General features: G+C 35.9%; 1 protein-coding gene across 3 annotated transcripts; it reads right to left on the reverse strand.

Annotated features, from left to right (window-relative positions):
• Window positions 1–12,051: 12,051 nt before the first annotated feature.
• kif3a (kinesin family member 3A) lies at window positions 12,052–27,206 on the reverse strand. 3 transcript variants are annotated; one of them, XM_041223430.1, is made up of 19 exons: window positions 27,034–27,206; window positions 25,102–25,384; window positions 24,777–24,921; window positions 24,436–24,520; window positions 24,023–24,128; window positions 23,681–23,820; window positions 23,110–23,307; window positions 22,834–23,008; window positions 22,355–22,453; window positions 21,151–21,219; window positions 18,261–18,269; window positions 16,921–17,077; window positions 16,282–16,462; window positions 16,059–16,169; window positions 15,586–15,711; window positions 15,149–15,202; window positions 14,710–14,778; window positions 14,228–14,355; window positions 12,052–13,776 (listed from the first exon to the last, which is right to left on the reverse strand). In XM_041223430.1, exons 1-19 carry the CDS (start codon window positions 27,043–27,045, stop codon window positions 13,728–13,730), a joined length of 2,196 nt encoding a protein of 731 aa, XP_041079364.1. In that variant the 5' UTR covers window positions 27,046–27,206; the 3' UTR covers window positions 12,052–13,727. The 3 variants fall into 3 exon arrangements, with proteins under 3 accessions (XP_041079364.1, XP_041079365.1, XP_041079366.1); XM_041223431.1 differs by lacking the exon at window positions 21,151–21,219; XM_041223432.1 differs by lacking the exons at window positions 18,261–18,269; window positions 21,151–21,219.
• Between the last annotated feature and the right edge of the window lie 256 nt (window positions 27,207–27,462).

Consider the following 27,462-nt stretch of genomic DNA (forward strand, 5'->3'; position numbering starts at 1 on the left):
AACCTTCCTGATTTTTAAAGTAGGTTAAATAAGAAAGTGCCCCCTTGCTGCAATAGTAAATCCATAGACAATAAAAATATATAACATGCACACTGGTTGTATTGTTGAAGATTTACAGTGGGCAAGACAAGTGTGGTGTATTTTGTAATGATCAGCACTGCTTTGGTCTACCCAATCAAAGTGGGCTTGTGCGGAGATGTCCAGGGGGACGGGAATATGACACTTGCTGCAATTAGTCCCTGTTTCCAGAGGGGTTCAAGTTGTAGTGCGGCAGACACAGACAACATTACAAAGGGAAAGGTTTGGTGCCTTTTTTTCATGTTCGCTACGCAGACTCAGACCATTGAACGAGAGGTCTGTGTAATAGACTGGCTGGCCACAGTGAACCGTGTCTTGGGCCTTTCTTTGTGCTTGAGATAAAAGATCAGTTGTTTATATGGTTTATATATACAATGTGACCATATTGTTAAAGTGTTGTGTTGAAGGTGTACACAGATACACATAAAGACCATTATATATAATATATATATATCAATCCATTACGTTAGTATTATGCTCATTCTCGCAATCACTGCACTTGTGGTCCCATTTAGTTTATGTTTGATAAATGTATGACTCAGTTTTCTTAGAAGACAGGCTGCCTTATGTTGTTGGTTTTGTGCATTAAACAAGCTTGAATGCAAATGTGTACAAGACATTTAAGATACAAAGTAATAATAATAATAATAATATTAATAATAATAATTTTGTCCTGCAATTCTGCAATGTTCCTGGGTGGCTCAGCAAGAAAACAAGGGCATTAAGTCTGATGAATGAGGAGGCCACTCCTGAGGGCCAGAACTAAAAATAAACCCTGAAACAGGGAATTAATATGGAAATACTTACTGCTTATGAACCTCTGTATTCCTTTGTTAAGGAATACAAAGGAATTAAAGAAATAAAGTAGTCAAAGAGTTTCTTGAGTGAAATTAACGCAATTATCTTTATTCAGGGTTTCTGTATGTGTACAAACCGTGGGGTGATGCGGTTCCGAGTTTATCCATACATGCAAGAATGAATATGTGCTGTTCATGGGATTTTATTTTTAAAACTGATTTTGATTATGGTCACCCAGCTTGCAACTGAGGAGACGAGAAACAGGAAAAAAAAGAAAGTTTCATATATACTGCCTGCAAGTATCACAAGTCTCTCAACTGGGTATCCCTAAGCAACCTCTTGGGAAAAGGAATGCTAGTGAGATGATCTTTTACCAGCTTATAGAACATAAAAAGCTTATATAGCAAGGAATATTTTTTATAAAGATTAAAATTCCCAAACTGGACTTGCATCACGTTTAGGGGCTGATTTAAGAATAGGCGTCATAAAAACCCATTGCTTAGGAGCAATGCAAACCTATGAAATTGGGTTATGCTACCAAAGATGCCATATGGTCCACTATAGTGGAGAAACTCAATGCTGTTGGTGCTACCAGGAGGACACTGAACCAGGTGATGAAAAGGTGAAATTCAGCTATTAGGTCTAGAGTGAGATGATAAAGCCTTACCACTGTATCCTCCGGCATCCCAAATACAGAACACTTCAAGACTACACGCAACAGTACAACATATCCTGAAGAATCGCCCCAAAAAAACATAATTAGTTTTCGAATGAATACCAAGTTTCACTACAGCATCTTTCTAGAATGTTTTTAGCATATGAGCCTTTAAAATTTGCACTTGTTAATGAGCACGGAATTATTAATCTGGGTCATTGGTCTGATAATAAAAAGATGATTTTTAAGCATTTTAAATTTCAGGAAACATGAAGGTTTTAGTTTTGTGATAAATAAACTGCAGTTGAGTTCTTGGAAGATGTTGCACAGATACGATCAGCATCAGCAAGATTTTTTGGTTTGTTTGCATGTGACAGATTATATTCTAATTGGGCACAAAGTGGAATGATGTATTTCCCTTCCATAACAAATGCAAACAGAAATGTTTTTGTGTTAATCAGTATTCCTAAATTCCTGCCTAATTTCAACTCACTGCATTATAAAATATCAGCTGACCAGTTTGTGTTTTCCTATGATTCCCTTTGCTGGCTACTTATTGCACCCATGTAATATTTCTTAGGAGATGTAATCACTTGTGCCTAGGCTGCAACTATACACCTCTACACTCTGGTGCAATATGTACAGTATTCTATATATTGCTGTTTAGGGGGTACCTTGCCTGGAGAGGTCATATTCTATACCCCTACCATGGTATGATCCTGGATTCCAAAGGATGCATTATATATAACTGTTCTGTTATCTTGTTTGTTTTTTTTTTTTTTTTTTGTTTGTTTTTTTGGGGGGGGGGGGGGGGGGGGGGGGGGGGGGGGGTGTGTGTGTTTAACATAGTGAATGTGCTTTATATTTAAAAATCAGATTCCAAAACTAATGACCAATTAGCACCAACAGCTAGTTTTTCTTGCAGTTTCAGCAGTATTCAAAAGCACATTCTATGTTAATTAATTCCAAGATAAAAATCATACAGTATACAGTGCAGTGCACAAAAAAAAACCTTATCTTCTTTCTAAATTAAAAAAAAACACAACTGAGTCATTCTGACGATAATATTATATATATATATATATATATATATATATATATATATATATATATATAATATATATATATATATGTTTTTATTCATTATTCAGCAAACAAAAAAAAACTACCTCTTTGATACTTTAAAAGGCGTTAGCATTTGTCCATTGATATTCATTTCTTGCAGGACTTTAGTCAAGCTCTTAAATCATGCATTTAAAATACATGGTTCTGCTTTGTTCTGTGGTGCTCTTGGTGCAGGGAGGACAAACCAAGAAAAGGGAATTGATGTATAGAGAACTAATTAACACAATTTCACATATGAAGGAAAAATTGGTAAGTTATTTTTCTTTTGCTGCTAATTTTTATTTGCTGCTTAAGAGTTGAAATCCTGTTTTTGGCCAATCACATCGCTGATCTATTTATTCCTATCTCGGTTAGGATGAATGTGACATCTTTCTCCCAAACATTTTTGAAGATAATAAGGTTGGTTTGTTCTGTTATTATTTTTGTGTATGTATAATAAATCCAAGTGGCTTGATATCAGCATGAAAACAGAAAAGGAAGAACTTACTGAGCACCTGTTTAATTTCCTATAAGAAGTAAAGCCCATTGCACACCCTAACTACATTTCATTTGTATAAATATAAATAATTGTTTGATAAATGTGTGCATTTGTCATTGTATCTTACATCCCAATGGCCTGCTATTGAAAACTTTCTGAGTGGATTTCTCCACAGCCATAAGCAGTTTAAAGCTGTTGTATTTAATCATACTTAGTAAATAACGTTCTTTTTTTCCAGGCTGCAAAGAAAGACGTTTACTGTACGGTCATTAATGTTTTACAGAAGACTAACAAGGAAAAAAAATGTATCAGAATAAAAAATGAAATCTCAAAGCTGATTAGAAATTTGAAGGTAATTTTTTTATAATTGTTTAAGTGTGTTTAATAATTGCACTGTGTTATCTATTCATTTATCACAATATTACCATTTCATTTTTTTTATTTTATTTTTTTTTGTATGTGCTTTAGAAACAAAAACAGCAATGCCAAATACGTGAAGACTCTCAAATCATGATGCCCACATTTCTGGAAGGACTTCTTCAATATTTAAAGACGATGTACAAAGAACAGAAACAATAGTTAATAATGAGAAGTAGCAGGACTGTAGCACAACCTTTTCAATACAGTAATGTATACATCAAGCATAATTTCAGTTTAATATATCTAAGTCTACAAGCGATGTTTGCAACGCTGCACGTCTGCAGTGGCTATTTTTCTTATGGTTCTCTATATAAATGCAATCAATTGAATGTATTGAAATTGATTAAAGTATGGTTATCTGAGTTAGCTAAGGTCATCTTCTTCTTGCTTAGATTCTTTGAATCCTTTTCTGTTTTAGTCATCTTCACATACTGGAAGTTCAGAGCACTGTTGTGTTCTCAATAGAGCTACCAGAATCATGTCTAATCACCAAGGACAAGTGGTGCGCAAGTGTAAGCATTAACCTGCCCCCCAACCCTGCAACACCGAAATACCACTACATAGGAAAGTGTGGTGTTTCTTAAATTCACAGGAAGCAGTGTTGCAGGAGGACCAGTTAATGGTTACACTCTGGTGTGTCAAAGCCAATTGGAATTAGTTAACTCAGTTATTTCCTAACCATGCCAGAGGCTTTAGAAATGTGACTGTATTTTCTTATTTATTTATCTTATTTAAAGCCATATTTTTTTCATAGAACACGTTTGCATGTAAAATACAGTTCATTCCCAATGCACTGCTTTATAAAAAAAAAAATTAAAATAAAAATGCTTCTGTAGTATTTGGTACTCTCTGAAATACAACAGGCAGGTCAATAACATACATCCACACCATGTCTGTCAATTCAAAACCAGAGCTATCTGTATAATGTATGATGTCCATGAAATACACTGAGTGTACAAAACATTAGGAACACCTTCCTAATATTGAGTTGCACCCCCTTTTGCCCTTTTGGCATTCAAACATTGCTCCACTTTTATCAAGGGGCCCAATGTGTGCCATGAAAACACATCCCACACCCCACACCATCACACCACCACCACCAGCCTGCAATATTGACACGCGGCATGATGGATGCATGTACTCATGTGGTTTTCTCCATACCCTAGTCCGATGAGTTGTGCATTCTTTTATGGGTCTTTCGAGACCGATGTTGTACTGGACTGTCAGTTGACTAACGGTATCCAGTCTGTTGCTCTGCACAATTCGTGTCAGCCTCCTTTGGCATCTTTCATCAATGAGCCGTTTTCGACCACTGGCCTGCTGTTGACTGGATGTGAAAAACCTAGCAGCGCTGCAGTTCTTGACACACTCAAACCGGCGCACCTGGCACCTATTACCATACCCTGTTCAAAGGCACTTAAATCTTTTGTCTTGCCCATTTACCCTCTGAATGGCACGCATACACAATCCATGTCTCAATTGTGTCAAGGCTTAAAAATCCTTCTTTAACCTGTCTCCGCTTCATCTACACTGATTGAAGTGGATTTAACAGGTTACATCAATAAGGGATTATAGCTTTCACCTGGATTCACCTTGTCAGTGTATTTCATAGAAAGAGCAGGTGTTCCTATTGTTTTCTACACTCAGTGTGTATATATATATATATATATATATATATATATATATATATATATATATATATATATATATATCAACTGTATGTACAGAATAATATAGAATAAGAATTCGCAATGACATGTTTAATTATCATAACAATAAGATATAAGGCCACTCTGGCCTTTCCTCTCCAGGTCTAACAACCATATTAATCGTTTAATAGAGAGAAAAAATATAGAATTCTCCAGTAGCCCAATGGCCTTCTAGGACCAGACGTGCCACCCCCACCCCCCCCCCTCCCCAAAAGTCGTCACAATTGGATAAGCATTTTTAAAGACAATAGACACCCATATCTATTTATTTCATCCTTCCAGTACCCTTTTAACTAGTCTGATATCACAGCTTTTCTTTTCCTGTGAGGGCTATTAATATAGAGCTTTTAATATAGAGGTGATGAGGTGACAAAAGAGTTAAAACCAATAGAAATGTTGACTTGAAACAACTTTCTTTGTCGGGGTGAACCACGTGTGAATGTTGTGGTAGTGATTTAAAAAAAAAAAAGAAAAGAAAAAAGAAACTCAGTTTGTAGTTGTTATGAGGAGAGATTCTTTTTAGGTATTTATTGAGCAAGCAGCTTGTAATATAGAGGTGACGTGAGCCATCTCTGCAGCGATTAAAAAACAAACAAACAAACAAACAAACAAACAAAAAACAACGCAGTTTGTGGTTAATATATGTGGTAAAGGACAAACAATGACACGTGTTGAATCAGTATAAATAATTCACAGTGTCGAGTGCCATTAAACATGAGAAACTGGATTATTTTTCTTACCAATTCAACATTTTCAGTTGTTTATTCAGCTTAAAACATTGCTTCCTAATTGATACTTGTTCCATAACGAAATTCAATGTATTGCTAATTAGGTAATTTGATTTTGCTCCTTTGTTACGCTTAGTTCAAACAGGAGTTAAAATGTTTGTCTCTCACATTACGAGATCCGAGTATAAACCCACATATAGACCTGAGTCTAGCCCTGCATATAGCGCTTTCTATAGACCTGTATAGACCAGAGTATAGACCAAAGTATAGACCTGTATAAACCTGAGTATAGACCAGAGTATAGCCCTGCGTATAGTTCTTTGTATAGACCAGAGTATAGACCTTTATAGACCAAAGTATAAAACAGAATAAAGACTTGTATAGACCAGAGTGTATAAGAACATAAGAACATAAGAAAGTTTACAAACGAGAGGAGGCCATTCTCTCCATCTTGCTCGTTTGGTTGTTAGTAGCTTATTGATCCCAGAATCTCATCAAGCAGCTTCGAAGGATCCCAGGGTGTCAGCTTCAATAACATTACTGGGGAGTTGATTCCAGACCCTCACAATTCTCTGTGTAAAAAAGTGCCTCCTATTTTCTGTTCTGAATGCCCCTTTGTCTAATCTCCATTTGTGACCCCTGGTCCTTGTTTCTTTTTTCAGGCTGAAAAAGTCCCTTGGGTCGACACTGTCAATACCTTTTAGAATTTTGAATGCTTGAATTAGGTCGCCACGTAGTCTTCTTTGTTCAAGACTGAACAGATTCAATTCTTTTAGCCTGTCTGCATATGACATGCCTTTTAAGCCCGGAATAATTCTGGTCACTCTTCTTTGCACTCTTTCTAGAGCAGCAATATCTTTTTTATAGCGAGGTGACCAGAACTGCACACAATATTCAAGATGAGGTCTTACTAGTGCATTGTACAGTTTTAACATTACTTCCCTTGATTTAAATTCAGCACTTTTCACAATGTATCCGAGCATCTTGTTAGCCTTTTTTATAGCTTCCCCACATTGTCTAGATGAGTCAACAAAAACTCCTAGGTCTTTTTCATAGATTCCTTCTCCAATTTCAGTATCTCCCACATGATATTTATAATGTACATTTTTATTTCCTGCGAGCAGTACCTTATACTTTTCTCTATTAAATGTCATTTGCCATGTGTCTGCCCAGTTCTGAATGTTGTCTAGATCATTTTGAATGACCTTTGCTGCTGCAACAGTGTTTGCCACTCCTCCTACTTTTGTGTTGTCTGCAAATTTAACAAGTTTGTTTACTATACCAGAATCTAAATCATTAATGTAGATTAGGAATAGCAGAGGACCTAATATTGATCCCTGTGGTACACCGCTGGTTACCACACTCCATTCTGAGGTTTTTCCTCTAATCAGTACTTTCTGTTTTCTACATGTTAACCACTCCCTAATCCATGTACATGTGTTTCCTTGAATCCCAACTGCGTTCAGTTTGAGAATTAATCTTTTGTGCGGGACTTTGTCAAAAGCTTTCTGGAAATCTAAATAAACCATGTCATATGCTTTGCAATTATCCACTATCGATGTTGCATCCTCAACAAAATCAAGCAAGTTAGTTAGACACAATCTCCCTTTTCTAAAACCATGTTGACTGTCTCCCAGGACCCTGTTACCATATAGGTAATTTTCCATTTTGGATCTTATTATAGTTTCCATAAGTTTGCATATAATAGAAGTCAGGCTTACTAGTCTGTAGTTACCTGGTTCAGTTTTGTTTCCCTTTTTGTGGATCGGTATTACGTTTGCAATTTTCCAGTCTGTCGGTACCACCCCTGTGTCAAGAGACTGCTGCATGATCTTGGTTAGCGGTTTGTAAATTACTACTTTCATTTCTTTGAGTACTACTGGGAGGATCTCATCCGGCCCGGGGGATTTGTTTATTTTAAGAGCTCCTAGTCCCTTTAACACTTCTGCCTCAGTTATGCTTGTATAGAACAGAGTATAGACCTGTATAGACCTGAGTATAGACCAGAGTATGGCCCTGTATAGACCTGAGTATAGCCCTACATATAGCACTTCGTATAGACCAGAGTATAGACCTGTATAGACCTGAGTATAGATCAGAGTATAGACCTATATCGACCAGAGCATAGACTTGATTATAGACCAGAGTATAGATTCGACTATAAGGGCATGTGAGCGTTCTTCGATTTCATAAGCCTAAAGCCAGAATTGTTTTTACACCGAGCAATCGAGAGCAGAGGTGGGCTACCGATTCAGGAGAACAGAGATCAGCCCTGTTTTTTATCCACTCTGAATGTACTTAGTGTCGGGCAAGTAGGGTTTGCTGTTGCGCTATGAGGAGAAGCAATCCCTGCTGGTTTCCCATCCCCCACCCCAGGAGTGCCAGAGCCAATGTGACGCCGCCCTCAGGGTCCCCAGCAAAGTTCAGCCTCTTTGCACAGCCTGGACGTGAACTAGTGCCATCCAAGCTGTGTGACTCGTCCCATGCTCCCAGCGGCAGTGCTTTAACTGGATGAGCCACTCGGGGTCCCTTGTATTAGTTTACTTTTAGCAAACAATATGACATACTAAATGGAAATCGCAAGCCCTTTTCTAGTGTTACATTTGCAATGTGTAATACTAATTAACTACAGTAATTATTGAAATGATTGTTCCCTAATAAAATGCTATTCACTTTTTTGATTAATTGTTCTGATTCACTGTGGTTTCGTTAATGAGTACACAGTTTTCCCCTTCTCTTCAAAGCCACTCAATTTTAGTTAGAAGGTTTTCAGAATTAATCAATCAGAAGATCAAAGGGCGACGTTTCAAATGAGTTCTGGATTGTATCTGTCCATGCATGTAAGGTCAACTATGAACATGGTATATACTGTCACTTTCAAATACCAGTTTGGTTATTTGAAATGGTGAAAACATCTCACAAAAGATTACTGAAGCACTAGAATGTGTGCCGTCATCAGATAATGGTATGAACAAAACATTTCTATTAAAAATTGCATCCTTTAAAAAATGTGATTTATTTTTCCCAATAATGAGTTCCTAACTGAAATTGTAAAAAATGTAAACCAAATACACCATTATGAACACATCAATGTCAGTTTTAATTTGCATTCACACATTTGAATTAAATAAAATAATAATCCTGTTGCTGGCGAATGGCCAAAAATTGGCCATTTATTATTTCTTAGTCATAGAATAAAAACTGTCTTGTAAGGTAAACCAACTTGTGATGACATTATCACAAACTGACATCATTATCAACATCTAATCTTTAGTGGCCAAAATTTCCTTCCTATAGTTTGCATGCTTGCAAACGAAGATAATAAATCTGGTTTGTGAGTCAGAATTTACTGGCAAAGGTAAAAGTTGGGTATATATTGCGCTGCCTGCATTTTCACCAATCGCCATCAGCAAGAACTACCATCTTGAACTCCTGAAAAAGCAACGCTCTGAAACCATGACTAGAGCACTGCAGAGCATGGTTCTGCTCTTTCTTGCTGTATCTATAAATGCTGCCTCCATCAAAGATGCCACTCTGAAAGAGAAAAAGCATTTGGAGGAGCTCATTGACATACTTCAAATAAAGAGTCAGGTAATGCTTGTCAACTAGTTCAACTTGGTTCTGTTAATATTGTTACATGCTGTGGGGTGGGGGGTAGAGAAGTATAGTGTAACTGGACTAGTTATGCTATACTACTAGTAATGTAAAAAGCAGGGTAAAGTAAATAGAAGTGTGAAAACCATGTACAGTGGCGCTTGGAAGCATTGGCGATCGATGGTTTCACATCCTTCAGCTGTCTGAAAGTAACATAACTGGCAACATCATGCTACATTATGCAACTTTTTTGCATATCCTTTTCCACTGAAGGCATTAGTTTCAACTGGTCACTTCTGGTTAAACACTAACAACTATTTTCTTCCTTTTACAGTGCGCAACAGAAAAAGTAGCTCTAGTTTCTTTTATTGACTGCAAGGTAAGGAAACATTGATATCCACATTTCCCTTTTTGTTCAAAGGTTATTACAGCGATTAATGGCATTTTCAATACATTATTTATTGTATGATATGAAAACTAAACAAAAAAAATGAAACACCAAGCTCAGTGATAGACCAAAAAATGTATTCAGTTTACCTTTAATGTATGGTTATAAATAGAATAATGATGCATTGTAATAACCTCTTTATCTTTGTATTTTATTTTAAAAGCCTGATGTGTTCTGCAAAGCTGGAGCAGTGCTGAAAGATCTCAAATGTGGAGAAGGAGATTCTGTTTCTAAACTGTACCGATCCCTGATGGGATACAATGCCAAACATAAGGTATTTTACTTACTACATTTTACATTACATTGTACTTTACATTTTACATTACATTTTACTTTACATTTTTGAGAGCACATCCACCTTTTCTTCAAAGATGAAGGGACATTTTTTGGTGGCTCCTTGCCACACATGTAACATGAATATGGATTTCACTTAAGAAAGCATGAGCCCATGCGTTTGCTTAGTCTTTACCTTCAATCACCATAATAATTACTAAAAGTAAACTGCCGGTAACACTCCACTATAAGATTTATGCATTAAATCTTATAGTGCATTTATACATAAGCTGTCCTGCCTAGGTAACTTACCCTTTCAATGCTAAAGAAGAGGTGATGACTTTATTGCATATATAGTATACTGTACAACAGTGCCATAATGGAAGAGCAGTAGTGCAAAGCAGACAACTTGTTGTGTCTGCAGGCCCTTACCCAGCACTGACAACACACACAGCAACTACAGCATTACAGCAGGAATGTCCAATTATTTTAATAATGAAACCACTGCTCTTTTGTTTGAGGAGAATCAATTGCAGAGACATTTGATGCAATTTTTAACCATGTTTTAAGGGGTAAATCCATGTAGCAAATAACAGGTTTGCTAAATACAAAACGGGGCAAAAGTAATACAGAAAAGATGATAATATATTTATCATGAAAAAAAGATAGCGGCAGTAGACAAGCTCACCTCAGCCTCACTCACTTCTTGTATTTTTTTTTTTATTTTTGGAGTTTTGTAGATTGTAATTTATCCTCAACTTGTTTTTGGTTTTTGTTCAGGCATCTTGTAAGGTCAGCAAAGAAGTTGAGATCGAGCTCCAAGACTTTCTGAAAAACCTGAATCGGTGTGCTAAACAGCATTATCTGAAAACCTACGGGCATCACTGAATTATTTATATATGATGACAGCATTACTGTATTATTTATTTAGATAGAGTGTTACTCATTTATAGACATGTTGAAAACAACATGTAAATGATGTATTTAAAAAATATATAAATTAAAGTAGTAAAAACATTATTTATTCAAACATGAAATCTCCAGTGTTTGTACTTTTTGACATGGTATTGCTGCATGTTTATGCTTGTTCATTTGAAAAAAAAAGCAGGATTATTGTAACTTGCTATAAGTGTGCATTTCACATTTAAAATAAAAATAGCCCAGATAACAAATATTATAATCACATTTCGATAGCCAGAATACCCTAAATGTATAAAAAGACTATTGTGACTACATTACTCACACATTAATTGAACAAAATCTCTCTCCACTCTACTCTCCTAGCCACCGCTAGCATCTATGTTGCATGAATTAAGTCATAATTGTCCGACAGTCTACCTTCTGCAAAATATCTTTAAACATTGTGTCTTAAAAATGAAACAGACAGCGCAATCTGTTGCTTGCACTGTTGCCTAGTCTTTGTCCTAATGTTATCTGTCAATCAGCAAATCACGTTATCTGTAATGTGGGTCACTGCTGAAGCTTTCACTTAGACCATGCTTGCAGAAAATCTGAACAGAGCAAAGAAGAGAACATTTACACTTTTATACCTCAATCACCAAAATGCATGTAGGGCCTTTCCTTTTTGAAGTAATGCTAAAATCTGCCACCATTATTTGAACAATGCTAGCTATTTCTATTGTTCATTACATTGTGTCACTCTTAAGTAAAAGTGAAACTTATATATTACCTGAGTGCTTATTGAAAAGGGAAACAGAAGAAAAAAACATTAAAAGTACACAAAATGATAAGCATGTGGTAGTTTATTTCTTCAAGACTTGCTGAATATATACACATATATTGTACCACAGAATGCATGACTTACTCCCAGGTGTATATAGAGAATAAGGTCACTACTGTTGACACAAGCATTTTTCCTTTTTATTTACTGCATTCCTGTATTGTTAAAAACTAACCTCAGCCTTGCTAATCTGGAATTCTCCAAAAGCACTGGCCCTGCTACTGCTTTATCGTCAGCAACTGGAAATCCTAATGCTAATAATCAATACAATTTCTGTGCAGGTATAAAAAAAAAAAAAAAAGTACTACTTACAGAAAAAACTTATTATAATATAATTTATTTGTGATCATTAATAAAATGATTTCCCCTTGAAGCCCCTTGGCTTTGTTTGTTTGGTAACTATTATGTGCCAAAACAAAACTTCCAATGCATGTTGTTAAAGTACAGTTTTGTAATTCACCAGCTATGTGCACTTCTTTGGGTACCACTGGGGGCAGACTGGAAATGAACATGTTGATCAGTTCAGTCAATGTAGTTACCACACATACCAAAAGAAAAAAAGAGCGCTACAATATTAACTAAATACATATTCTGTGTCCTTAGAGAATGCTACAGTACTAACTAAATACATATTTTGCGTCCTCTGCAATAGACTAGTAGTTATCCGGATATGCATTAAATCAAAATATAACACTAAAGTGATGCAATTATGCAAACTCACTTGAGTGTAAGCAGCGTTGAAGTATTATTTGCAAGGGTCTTGGTAAATGCCAACAGTGCAGAACATTTCTGCAGTGAAACATTTAAATCACCACAATGCATGCTTCATGCTTGGAATTAAATTAAAGTGCATGCATCTGCAGCATTAGGTAATGCAACATTATAGAAGCTAACCACTGTATGCCTGGTTACAAGTCAGAAAACCTGTATGGTCCAAAAACAGATTACAGATTAATGTAATACAAGTGTCATATTTTGCATATAGACAGATATTAAAAAGTGTTGAATCTGTGGATTTTTATTTTTATTTTTTACAAGCCGGTGTTGTTCATCCAATCCGCATATGGTGATGTTTCACTGAATCTTGTCCTGCTAGTATGCTGGCATAAAAATAAGGTGCAATACGTACATATTCAAGCAATTCTGTTGCTAACAACAATATTACAGATGGTCCAAACAATTAATTTAGCATTTATTACACAGCAGATGTGTTTACTTGCATTCAAAAGTACTTTAATACTCTCAGTCTTTTCCAGGTGAATGTCTTCACAATGAACTTCAGCTGTCATTAACCACTGTACGTTTCTAGTCAACAATCCAAAACATGTGACCTGTATCATTTGCATTTCATCATCACAAGACAGAATTTTACAAATAAAAAATAGTAAGAGCTGCACAGTTATCCTATGTGGAACATTGACATATTAACACACTTCCAGAAGTTCCAACTAATGTTACATTGTATGGTCATGCAACACTAACAGATTTGTTAAAGACTATTAAGATGTTAGTTTATGCTTTAAATGTTACTACATTTCTTTTTTTAAGAATGTGATCCTGCTTAAGATGTGCCTTAATATTTCAGAAAGTCCAACCATAAAAATCTTAATACTTATCTAATTTTATCTAGTGTTTTCTTCAAGTCAGTCTTCCTTTGAATTATAAGAAGTCATTTTTTTATTATTGAAGAAGGGAATCAATTACTGCTTCTGCTTTTGAAGAACGTTTTCTGAAACAAAATAATACAAGTTCAGTGAAGCTTAGATTTGGACAAAATATAGTTAATAATATATAATAGGCCAGCTAAAGCTGCAAACACCAGAGCCATATGGATGATCAATCAAACACCACTGCCCTATGGATGATCAATACCCAGTCTATCACATGCTTGAAATCAGTTCAGACTTACTGTAGTAATGTTTAGCAAATTAAAATCAGGTTTTTATTATCCCTAACCTAAAAAATTACCAATGTTTGTTAACAGTTAACAAACAAAAACAGCCCTTAAAATAAAGTGTGACAGTTTATTTTATTAAAACTATAAAAATGTCCCTGAATTAAACATATTCAAGAAAAACACACACTGCATGTGAAATAAGTAAAGACATTTTAAAAAATATTTTTAAAAAACTCAGTGGAAGGTAGCAACCCAATAACTCAACACTAGTGTATGAAGTTACCTTCTGCCACTTTTAGGCCTTGATTTCCCCCCTTTGGAAGTTCTTGGTCTCTCTAATCTCATCAGGGACTGCCTCAGACTTTCCTCAGTGTAGGCCAAGTAAACATGGGACAGGTCAACCTCGAACGGCTGCAACAATCAACAAGAACAACAACAAAACACACAGGAAGATTAAACAATGCTAGATGTGCACAGCTGCTTTCACAGACCCCAATTAACAGTAACCTTGGGCTAGCTAATGTCATCTTAGGTAAAGGTAATCAAAGAAAAGTGCTCGACTGGGATCTTTGAAAAAAGAGTCAGATTTTAATATTGATCCCCTTCAAAAACAGGGGGAATACAAGCTGTCACTAGAGCTTAATAAAAATGACAGATGACAATTTTCTTAACACCTTAGCACCAAAAATAAGACTATTGCGCATATTGTGACTAGGAAAAGATCGCGGTTTAAAATGTACCAATAAATAAATACACGTCACTTACATCTTTTTCTGTGTTATCAGGTAAAGGACTTTGTTTTCTCATGTTATTTCCAGTGTACGCAACACATTTCTAAAGAGCAAAAAATAACAGCATGTATTAAAAAAAAAAAAAAAAAAAAAACTAAAATTGTCTTAAATAAAAAGAAACCACTCTTAAGTTAAAGGATTCATTCATAAAAACATCCACAAATGTGTTATTAAAGATGTTGACACTTAATAACAAGGAATATATTATATTTTAATGACACATTACTACCGTGTTAAGCTATATAGCAATTATACTTTTTTAGTTTATAAATGATTAAGTTACATGCTATACAAACACTGTGTTGTTAGAACATGCTTTAAACTATATTTAATCATGGATTGTTTCTAACAGATTATTAAGCTAAAATGATACCATGAAACATCAGTAATGCTGCAAAACATTTTCAACTTACCAGCTGCCACTCTCCAATGTCTTCATTCCAGTGCACATAGTTTTCAATCATCTCCTACCAAGGAGGAAAACAGCATTTCAATAGCACATTTTTTTCAGAATATTCTAATTCCAAAGTAGACAGAAAAGGCACACCATTTTTAAGCTGGAAACACAACACTGTAAACCAATGAAGTGTGCAGATTTGAACAGAAGATCTCATTACAGTATTGCAGAAATGTAGTATTAATACCTTGGGATAGTCATACATTTTTAGTTACCTGGCACATGTAAAACACAATTGTTATGACAATTCTTTATGACTGATTTCGACTTTGTCATGCTTATCTGTAATGTAAAACAAACTAAACACTTTATTAGATATACTGACTTTCCATGTATGCACATGTAAAAAAGATGAAGGCAATAGAGTGGCGTTGTTAAAAGAGATTTGTCTACCTGGTATTCCTGTGGTATAAAGTTGTCAATAATCAACATCTGGAGTCGAAGCTCTCGGCTGAGCTGCCTGATATTCTCGAGCAGCCCTTCGATTTCCCTCTGATGCTCCTGCTGCAGGTCAGCCATCTAGTAGAATTTGAACAAAAGTAGAAAAAACACTCAATTGCATGTCCTTTGACAGAGCAATTTAGACAATGTTGCAACACGTTAGCGAACATCAAAAACCCACGGCTGCTCTACATTTATATTATAGAAATATACGTACACTATATGTTGGGTATCAATTAATTATCCCAATTGCATTCCTTAGCCAAAGCATTGTCTGATGAACAGGCCTTGCATACTTAAAAGACAGAGTCATAACGACAACTATGTGTACCCAATGCCTATAAACTACAACATGAATAATATATTACAATCAGGTCAGATCCTCCGCATTTCTCTTTTATTAAAACAACAGACTATTTAATGACCTCAGATTTCGCTGCCATTAGCATGGTCCACACTTTCTTAAGCTTCTTGGTCTTTCCTTGAGCCTCTTCTTGTAAACTGGTGTATTTCTCTTCAATATCCAGGCGCTCTTGCTGTTTAAATATAAAACAAAATATATACAGAAGTTCTAAGTGAGTGAATTTAGTTGCTGTCCAGGTCACCGCTGGCACACCTACTCGACTTTGGATTTCACAAAGCGGTCACCTCTTTCTCTTCCAGCTCCCTGCGCAATTGCTCAGCCTTTTTTTTTCTCTCATCAAGTTCGTTGTTGGACTCTTCAAGAAGCTTCTCCTGCTCCTCAGCTTTGGCCAGCAGATCCACTCCCCCTACAATCACCTTCTTCTCCAGGGCAGACAGCTTCTCCAACAGAAGCTGATGCTCCTGTCTATTAGCACAGATGATCAAGTGTTACAAATAGGTACAGCACAAATGCCTGATCAAGGAATATATATATTTTTTACATTTTTTTTAAAGCTCAAATGAAAAGGTACACAACAAAGTTGTAACTTCTGCCTAAGACATGCATTAGTATTTGTTTATCTTGTGCAAGGAACAGAACGACTGTGGGAAGAAGTTTAGTGACAAAAAACTACAAATAAATGAATCACTGCGCCATTGTATTCTGCACTAGAGTATTCAGTTGTTCAGTTTAGCAAAATGTTGGCATTTGTTGGTTTATAAAAAAAACTATTTAAAAAAAGATATCTGCCTACAAAATTTGAAGCAAATATCTAAAAAATGGTTGCTTTTGATCCAGAATCCATAGTCACATGGAACATCATGCTGAAGTTTCCTTTAGATTGATGCTTAATAACTGAGGAGGGGTGGGACATTATAACTTACTGAGCTTTAAGCAAATCTTTCTCCCTCTTCTCCAGCTCAGCTCTGGCCTTGTTCCTCTCTTCTTCCTCCATGTCAAGTTTAGCTTCAAGAGCCTTTCGTTCCTCTTCAATCTTGGCCTGCATCTCCACCATTTTGTCAGGGGAGACCTTCTTTTTACCTTAAAATACATGCATTTTATTTTTTAATGGCCAAGACCTTGTTAAACCGCAATCTATTCTTGTTAAGCATTTTTAACGTGACTCAATGCCTCTAAACGCAAAGCTCAACCCTAGTGGTGCAGGACAATACAATATAATTATTTTAAACTCTGGGACCATTAAGAGAATCAAACAAAATTACAAAGGGCATAAGAATGATAGATAAAATATTTCTTGTAGCCAATGCTTGGGAGTAATACTTTAAACTATAAGCAGTTTGACCACTTCACTCAATGACACCAGTCCTTCATACAACTGTGGTAAAAGCAACAAGCTGCTGTCGCCTTAGGGACAGCAAAGCTGCAGCTCAGTTATTTTTAGAACAGCACTAGCAAGCTGGAAAGGACTTAAAAGTAAAAAGAGAGTACAAGTGGCATCAGCAACAGAAAAATTCAAAGTGATATACTTCATAACAAAAACGATCACATCGTGGATGATGAAGAGACTCTTGTTGCAAAACTGTTTGATCCAGTCTAGCTTTTCTACTGCAAACTTAATTGGCCTATGAAAAAAGCGTAATTAGTCACTGTGAAAGCGTGAAAAGACCTGCAAACAGATCAGACTAACAAACTTTTTTTTTTTTTTTTTTTTTTTTTTAAAGTTAAAACCCTGTAATAACAATTATAAAAATTTTAAACACAAATAAGGATGTCATCCATTGGTAATATGTAAAGCATACTGTATTAATTCATAGCTATACACCTGGGCCATAAATACATTCATGTGCAACGCGGGATGGATAAGAAAGTCATGGGCAAGCTAGTTTTGGCTTGGAACATTCCCAGAGTGATAACAGACTTGTATATATCGAACACCGTTCTTATTCTGTCGGCACTGCAGCTTTATAGGCAATTTACATACAGAATGCCTACAGCCATGTGAACACCAAGGAAACAGCTATGCTAGGAGAAGTATGCAATAAAAATGATCATATGCAATAGGGTATACTTGTGCTGGATACAATAGTTTGCATTTGCTGCTAATGAACAGCATAGTGATGTGTAACTAGTCTTTTGGCAATAGTGACATCAAACACACATACACTCACATACAGCGGCATGACTTGTAAGACATATATAGATGCAAATGTGAAACTTCCAGCACGTGTAACAATGCAAAATCATAAAAAGGGATTAAACCAACCTGTTTGATCTTGCATAAAGAAGAAATTAGCAAACAGGGAGGCAGCATTTGCATCAGGAAAAGAGAAAAAGAAGAAAACAAAGCATTACTTCTTGATTTTTAAACCCCAGTGCGAATCAAAGAAAAACCAATCAAAACACACACACACACACAAAAAAAAAAAACACTTTGGTGAAGTAAGAAGAATGAGAAACTAACAACTTCACAAAACAAGTAAACACTGATTTGTGACACAAGCAGTGGATTCCATGGGCTCCTGGCACAAGAACTACACAAAGTAAAAGTGACTTTCCCCTTCTCTGCATTAATGCTACCATTTAAAACATGTGAATGAGTTTCATAGGAAAATCTGAGCAGTTGCTGAGAAAGTTCACCAAGGAGACAGCACTGCTCAGATGCAGGATCTCTACCTTGTGAAATAATCTAGAGCAGTGCTTGTCAATCCTGGCCCTGGGCGACCCCTGCTGGTTTTTGTTCCAACCAAGCTCTCAATTACTTAATTGAACACTCATTTGAACTAATAATTTGCTTAATTCGACTTTTTCAAATGTGTAGTTTATAGGAAATTGGAGATTAAGTTCCTTATACAATTTTATACTTCACTTGAAATCTCCATCTGTTTAAAATAATTTAAGAGCTCAGATTAGGCAAAATATTAGTTCAATTAGGGTTCAATTAAGTAATTGAGATTTCAGTTGGAACAAAAAACAGCAGGATTGCGAACCACTGATCTAGAGAATTCACTGGGAGTAAATAAGAATGTATAAATGGTTCCCTAATCTCTACTGAAGGGGAATAGTCATTTACAAATGAATGTAGCCAGTATTCACAAGGAAATGACTTACAATACAATGAAAAGCAGACAAGAAATGGAAGCACAGCAATGATCCGCTAGGCAAAGTAACAGGAAGAGCAATCAGTGTTTTGCTTAGAGTGAAAATGGTATGCCAGTATTCTGAAATGAAACATATTTTGATACATAATATTTATTTTTCAGGCGATTTTTATATATATATATATATATATATATATATCGATTTGCATTAGTTGGAAACCAGTATAAGGTATAGGCTTGCCACTGTTCGATTTTAATTGGTAAAGCTGGTTAAATGTCGAATCCCCCGAAATATGAGTTAAACTGGAATAAAAGTATATAGGATAAGCGTCAGTAAAACCATTCCATTTTAAATTTTCTTACCAAAAATAATCATTTAAAAATTGTCTATAGTCTGTCCCTATAGTTCTGCTCCGAACGGCTAGGTGTCACTGTCAGTCAACTCAGTGGTCCCTGCGTAGGCTACTGTAGTTTCACTGTCAGTCATTTCATCCTGTTCTGACAGATCTCATCGACTGAGGCAGTTTACATGACTGTCAATCACCAAAACCCGCACCAATTGTGCACTTTCATTTCCCAGCTACAGCGCCTTTCATTTGAAGCGCCTACTTTGAAATTAGCAGGTTAATGTGTAGTTAGGCTTTTGCTATAGGTATACAGTGACAGTTACTAGTTTGACTTGAAAACGGGGCACAAGAGGGAAACACTTAAGAGTATTGTGCACAATACCCTGGCCGATGGCTGCCGTCTGCCTTGCCTTCCAATGACCAGTCCAGCTGTGCTGAAGCAGGAGAGGGAGAGCTCAGACGTTTAGTAAGTGCAAGTTAGTTCTGTTCAACTATCTAAGGTTTTGTTCTGTGTGTATTATTTTTACTTGTAAATGTATGCTATAATACAGCGTAATACATTTTTATATGCTGCGTTTTCTACAGTTTACTTGAGACAATTTAATTTGTGTAGGACCTAAATCTATACAAGCTATAGCTCCGCTGTGACCAAACGTTATTTCAATTAGAATGTTGGTAACCATGGTTTTGTTGCATGTTGAATACGATAAGGGATTTTGCTAAATGAGACGTTTCTCAATGGCATACAGTGTGTGTGTGAAGCACATAGATCACACCCATTCTGCTTGAACTGAAAAATAAAGATCGAAAAAAAAAGAAAAAAAAAACCCCAGTAAATTCTTTCAAATATAAACGTCGATATTAAATCAATTTGACAAAAAAAAATTTAATCAAATAGTAGCAAGCCTAACTATTTATATATGTATATTTTGTTTTAAAAAATGTATGTTTTGTTGCACAATGTTCATTCATTTTTAATATGAAGACCGAAACGTGTAAAACTCCTAAAGATTTTTTTTTTTTCTTTTAAAAAAGATTCTCTGAATATCTTTGCAGAACTTAAAAACGTAAGGTGCACTTGCATGTTTATTCTGGATATTTTGTACAGACTGTTCCAAATAAAATTACATAAACTCATAAATTAAATACTCCAATTGTTGTTCATTTTTATAATGTGTACTATTAACTTTACCAATGCTGCTGACTTAACGTTTCTGTTTGGGAAACAGAAAACAGAGTTAAATGACATGATTTTGAAATGTAGTATGCAACTTAAATAATATTTAAATACTGTTCGAAGGACAATTTATTAAAATGGAAAAAACACATTAAAAAAATATATAAACTTGATTAAAGTCTCACCAATTATATGCAACTGGCTAAACATTTAGCTGTATTTGTGGCTAACTTGTAATTTCATGTCTTTGCACATCACATTTTTCCATAAAGCACCTCTGTCAGGACGCAAATTCAGTCTATACATGTTTAGTGAAAGGTGTCGGCATTAAAGGCAATGAAGAAAAATTCTACACATGCAATCTGATTATTCCTTAAGCCTGTTTATATAAAACAAAACTGATATTAGCTTTTTCTTGTAGGGACAAAAACATAAAAGGGATAACTTTGGTTTTCAAAAGATGGCCAAAGCAGCAAAAGAGAAAATGCCAAGAAAAAACTAATGTGAAATCAGTTCTCTTTTCCCACTCACTAGTATGGGATTTATCCAGAGGTTTCTCTATTACAGAGCATGTGGAGTCTGAGCTACTGCTGCTACTGCCTGTAAGAAAGAGAGAGAAGCTCCAAGAGAAACCCAAGGGGGACAGATAACAGAGGAATGGCAAAGAGTCACAGGGTGAGATTACTTTAAGGCTAGTGACTGGAAAGTTTTCAAACAGCTTGAAGTAGAAGAACAGGTTTATTACTATTTTTCTCAAAATATGTTTATATTATGCTGTAATTCTTATTTTATCAATACATCAAGCATTTTGTACCCCATACATCTTTGTTGACTTGCAAACTCATACTTTGTCTAAAAATATAACATGTTCATAAATAAAAATGACAAAAATATAATAAAGTTAAGTATAGTTCTCATTCAAAATGTGACCCAGTGTTACAGATTTACCTACAATGGATTAATTAATCTTCATGTCACCACACAATGTCATATTTCAAGCTGCATTAAATGACATAACACTAGAAATAAAACGAAAACATACCCATTCTACTACTTCAAGCAAATTTAGAGATTAGTTTACAGCTAGAGAGAAGAACGTAAGAACACAACATTGAGCTTTAATGCAAACACCTGCACCCATTTCTGCTTTAAAATGTGAGAGATCAGGCCCTTTAAAGCTTTCTGCAGATTTTGTGTTTCAGGTGTCGCAGATTAGAAACTAGGCCAGGATACTTTTCTAACCAGAGATATTTCAAAAACAGTTTCATGCAAGATAAACAAATAAATAATAAATAAATTTAGGAGGAGGAAGCCGCAATTTGAAAATGAACGCTTTTGCAAACATCAATCGCGGTCCTGAACATAATAGTTGTAATACAATTGTGTGGATCACAAAGTGCTGGTAAGGCACTGCAGTGTTGTAACATCGACTGATGTAATGATGAAACCATCACAAAAAACCCCTAAAATCTAAAAAGAAAAGCATCAAAGTAACGCGGTAACCCACAAGCCTACTCAACTTCCTCATGAATAGCAACCCATTTAGTTAGGGGATTTCTTTTGTATAAGCCACATCATGCTTACAAACATCTGGACTTTTTCATGAAAAGCTTTTTTTTTTTGTTTTTCTTTAACTGAACAATGTGTTATTGAAACGCAACGCGATGTCAGATAAGATGCTTCTGCATGCTAACCCCACATCTGGATGAGCCGTTCATGCATTGTCAATTCATACCCCTGCGCTTCCTTCTCTTCTCTCCGCCTTCTCCAACTTCTCCTTCGTCATCTTCATCGTCTTCAGATCCACTGTCGTCTGAACCAGAAATCTCTTCCCCTGGACAGATTGACAATTAAGCAGTTTATTTGTCCTTTTTTATTTTTTTTGTATCCATGCTGTATCTATTTTTAATTTACTTGTAACAATATGCTATCATATAAACCTGTAGTAAAATATTACTTTAAATATACGTATGTCTTGCAATTCTAGGGGACTCTAGAGTAAGAATTAAGACGTGAAATATTAAATTAATAACAACCAACCTGACATTAGAGTTATTTTACATTAGTAGGGCTTTTGAAATACATTTTTTTTTTTTTTTTTTAAGAAGACAAGCATGCCATCTAGCTGTTGCTAAGGCAATATGTGAACAAGCCTTTAAAAACGTAGACCTGCCACTGCAAACTGCAAGATTTTATTTTATTTTAAATCCATACCTTCTTTCAGTTTTTTCTTGAGGTCTTCGATTTCCTTCTGAAACTGGCGCAGCATAGCATCTTTGGGGTCCTCATTAATTCTGGCCTTGTTCTTAATATTCTTTGCACGGTTTGCATATCTAAGTGTACTGATGGTTTCATCATAGTTGTAGTCTGCCGGTCCAATGTTTGCACACTGTGAGGCAACGTTAAACATGCTCAGCAACATACACAGCAAAAGATGCATAGCTGGTTTTGTTTTTAACTGTATTTAAAAGTTATCTTTAGCAGCCTTACCATCATGGTCTTTGAGTTTCCTCCCAATGAATCCTGCAGCAGGCGGGTCAGTTTTGAATTCCTATAGGGGACATGGGTGCTCTTCCCATCTACCAAAGCAGAGATGACGTTGCCCAAGGTAGACAGAGAAAGATTAATTTTTGTGGCCTCCTTTAGTCGCTGTCCAGTTGATCCGGTCTTTCCTTGTCTCTCTGAACCCTACAAAAAATGTACAGAAATATGCATTTATAAACAAGCCAAAATTGTGTGCAATGTACTGTTGACAATATCAGTTCAATCACCCTTCTGACAGACAGCCAGGCGTCACTCTGAGGGACAAAAAGGGAATTCTGCAGCACTTAAACACATCTTAACTGCAATTAGGAATGCCTGTACATTTTCAATTAGACTTCACGCAACATTTTAATAAAAACTTATTTTAAACAAATATGTTAATGTTCTAATATATTTGTCTTTTTTTCCCAGAAATATTAAAGGCTACAAAGCACATCAATGACACACATTTCTTTGATGTCCTACAGATCGGATCATTATTCAGTATGGCAATTAATATGAGAATCCTAATACTTACAGCCAGGTCCACAAGGTGCAGTTTGCCCATACGCACATGCTGGTTTCCGTCAACCCCTTTCTCACTGCATTCAATAGTGATTGTGAAAATAGCATGGGAACGGGAGCTGTGCTCATTCATATTCGTGGCTCCAACAGAACCTAAAAAAAGACATATGTTTTCTCAACTCAGCTGGTATTTTTAAATCTTAAAACAAATACCCCGAGGATATCAAAGTGCAGCTTGATTTCTTCACTATATTCTTGTGATTTAATAACTGCAAGACTCCATTTTGAATCCTTCTATTTGGATGCTAATACTATTTTAAATGTATAAAAAGTTCAGACGTGTGTATATTCTTACGATTTTTATGTCCTAATGTCATGATCCGGTCCATGTCATCTGCATTGTTCACCACATACCCAGAGAGATCCTTGATGTATACTCCAACATCAGGCCTTTCCTTAACCTGGTTCACAGGACAAATAAATACATTTAAAAACGCAGAACTAGCCTGTTTATATGCAATGATATACTGTCATGCAACTCATGTTTCCTTGTAGAAATAGATTTACATGCGAAATAGTCTACAGTTATTAGCTATGTCATTTTTACAAAGTGCATTATTACAATTAAAATATAAATGTATAAATCAGAATAAAGCTTGCTCTATTCAAAACACAAAAGGAAACCCATCTTCTTCTGTGGTATATTATTAAAAAAACAGAGTGGTACTCATTTGCTAAAATAGGAACTGCATTCCTTTTTCTGCTCACCTCCAACCTTTGCATCTGATCTTTTCCTAGCAGGTCGCGAACTTCTTCATTATAAATTTCCAAATAGGACACTCTGACCAGGAACCTGTTAAAAAATGAGTTTTTTTTTTGTTTTTTTTTCTATTTACTTTAATTCCGAACATTTTTCCAAGTTAAACCACAATTGCTCAGATTTACCTTTTAAAACTGCACCCAACCGCACAACAGTGCATCACTTAGACATTTGCTTTTTCCCCCACCGACATATGAGCCAAACTAAAACAATAAGTTAGTAATAAAATTAGACAAACACTTTGCCGAGAAGTATTTGTCAAATGCCGTCTTTAGTGTTAATTAAATACCTGGTATCCCCTTCTGCTTTTGCAATGTGGCCAAACACGTGAGCAAATGAATTTGGAATGATTCCTCTAAGTTCAGGCACGGCTCGCACACCTTCCATGGTAAAGGTCTTCCCAGTTCCTGTCTGCCCATAAGCAAAAATTGTACCTAACAGGAAAAAAAATATACTATTTAATATAGGCGCCTGTATCTTACTCCAGTAAAATGTAAGCAATCACAGAGGAAGGTTTTTTATTCAACTATATATAAATCATCTTGAAGTTTATTTATGTCTTCTGTGTAACCATTATTATATACTACTACAAAAAGCTTGGAAAAACCACTCACCATTATATCCTTCTAAAACAGAATCTATAATCGGTCTTGCTGTTAAATTGTACACATCCAGCTGCTTGCTGTCTTGTCCAAACACTGTATCAAATGTGAAAGTTTTCGGCGGCTCATTGGTGGAATCGATTTTATTAACAGTGATTGTCCCTCTGATCTCATCCACAGAGACTGCCTGCTTGTACCCCATGCCTTTCTCCTTCTGGTTCATTGGTCGACATCTCACCACTACCTTAACGGTGTCACTGGTCTCCACCTTTTCTTGTTTCTCAGGCTTGGTGCTCTGTGAAAATATCAAGCAATATTTAGAAAGTGAATAAGGATATTTCACACCATCTATATATTTTTTAATATTCCTTGATTTTCAACCACAGGAGCTGCATTTTGAAGGAAAAATACTCCTTAAAACTCCTTTAACTCTTTAAAGCTAAATTTCTGGGGCGAGGTGGTTTGAGAAATTACAATTATGTGCGTGCAACTAATGTCTTCCTCTGTCACAACTGTGATTTATCAAATGGAAAATCATACAAAAATCACGGCTCTGGAGGGACGGAAATTACAGGTGCACACCCCCTAGTGGTCATTTTTTAATCACTTCAGAAATTCGGAGTGGTAGAGGGCCAAGACAAGTAATTAAATATAATGAAAACACAGTATATAAAATAAAGTACTAACTAAACTATGTCAATCCATCTGGTAAAATGTCTGTTAAATGTTGGAACCAATGTATTTATATTGCAGTTCCTATAAATTAGATGACCCCTATTCTGAACTGATTTGTAACGGGGTAGTTAGTCGCAGTGCTGAAATGATGGGGATATCAAGACGTGATGATGATGATGATGATGACACATCTTATGATGGAAATTGAAACAAAGGCCGTTTAACACTAATCATGTGACTTTTTGTTAGAGCACAATACTAGATCATGCATCACATAGAAAGGTGGATGTACGCCATTAATTACTGCACACAACTGTAAAAGAGAATAGAGACTTTGTCTATGTGTTTCACAAGCAGTGCTGCTTCAGAATTCCCCTTTTGTATATTATTAAAATGACCAGCGAACTGCTCGCACTTTACACGACACAAATATGTCCATCCTATAGTATTCACATGATAATGGTGCCACTGTGTTTTTATCTGCAGATATTGTGATAGTGTGACTTTTGAATATATACCTCAGATATACAAACTGACTGGAGGCCTTGAACCAATTTGTACCCCGTATCCACTAAGATTACACGGAGAGAGAGAGAGATAGATAGATATATATAGATAGACAGATAGATAGATAGATATAGGGCACACATTTAGTAAACCGCGAAACAGCACTCTTACGCTACAACTGTATATTGCGAGAATCTTGTTCTATATAAATTCTCCACCCTTATTCGCGGTGTCCGGGAGTCGAATAAACTCTTACTGTTTTAGGAGTATTACTGTAGTTAAACGCACAGCATAGTAGTTCCACAAAGGTACAATAAATATGTAATGCATTAATTGTTTTATCGTTTACGGTTTTTATTGTTTTTTTTTTTTTTTCTTTTTTTTTTAAGGTATTTAAAAGAAATGATCCTTCCAAAACACAATTTAAAAACACAGCCCACGGTATATACACACAAAGAAACCAACAAAAATACCATGCACATAACTAATATATGCAACACAAATGACATGCTTTTGACAGTCTATTCCTGTTTTGTGCTGTCGGTACTCGCTCTGACAAAGCAATAAATAATATGGCCTATTTTAGCCATTTGCATCCTCCTAGTACTGTACGTGAGTCAGCCCACCATAGCAACAGTACCGCAGTGCTGCCTGCTGCAGAACTCAAGAGAGGAGCCATTAACACAAACTGCCTACTGACTACAAAGCAGCCTGTAAACAAAGCAGAACAGAACAGAATTCCACACTGAACAGATTTCCTACCGGCATTGTCATGAATTAAAATCACAAATGTCCTTCGGCGAGACGCTAGAACACGTCTGCGTTCGTTGTCAAGATTAATATATATATATTACAATGATTATATTATTTGTACAGACACAGCCACAACGCCCAGTAAAAACCGAACAATGTACTTTCTCCTTCGACTAACTGAGCATGAGCAGTACGCATTGGCTCGCCCAGTCTGAGCGACGCATACAGACAGAAAAATTAGCCACTTAGAAATAGTCCTAGTATCAGCGGTAAGCCAATCAGCTTGACTTAAATGGGGTGTGCGTACAGTTGTTGATTGACAGATGAACAAACCAATTAAAATAGCATATCTGAACGCCAAGGGCGTAAGTTCTGAGTGTCTGGTGGTTGCCAAGGGAGATAATTGCAGTTAGGTGGTTAACATCGTTCTTTCTTTCT

Source organism: Polyodon spathula, chromosome 22 (assembly GCF_017654505.1).
Source record: "Polyodon spathula isolate WHYD16114869_AA chromosome 22, ASM1765450v1, whole genome shotgun sequence".
Lineage (NCBI taxonomy): Eukaryota > Metazoa > Chordata > Actinopteri > Acipenseriformes > Polyodontidae > Polyodon > Polyodon spathula.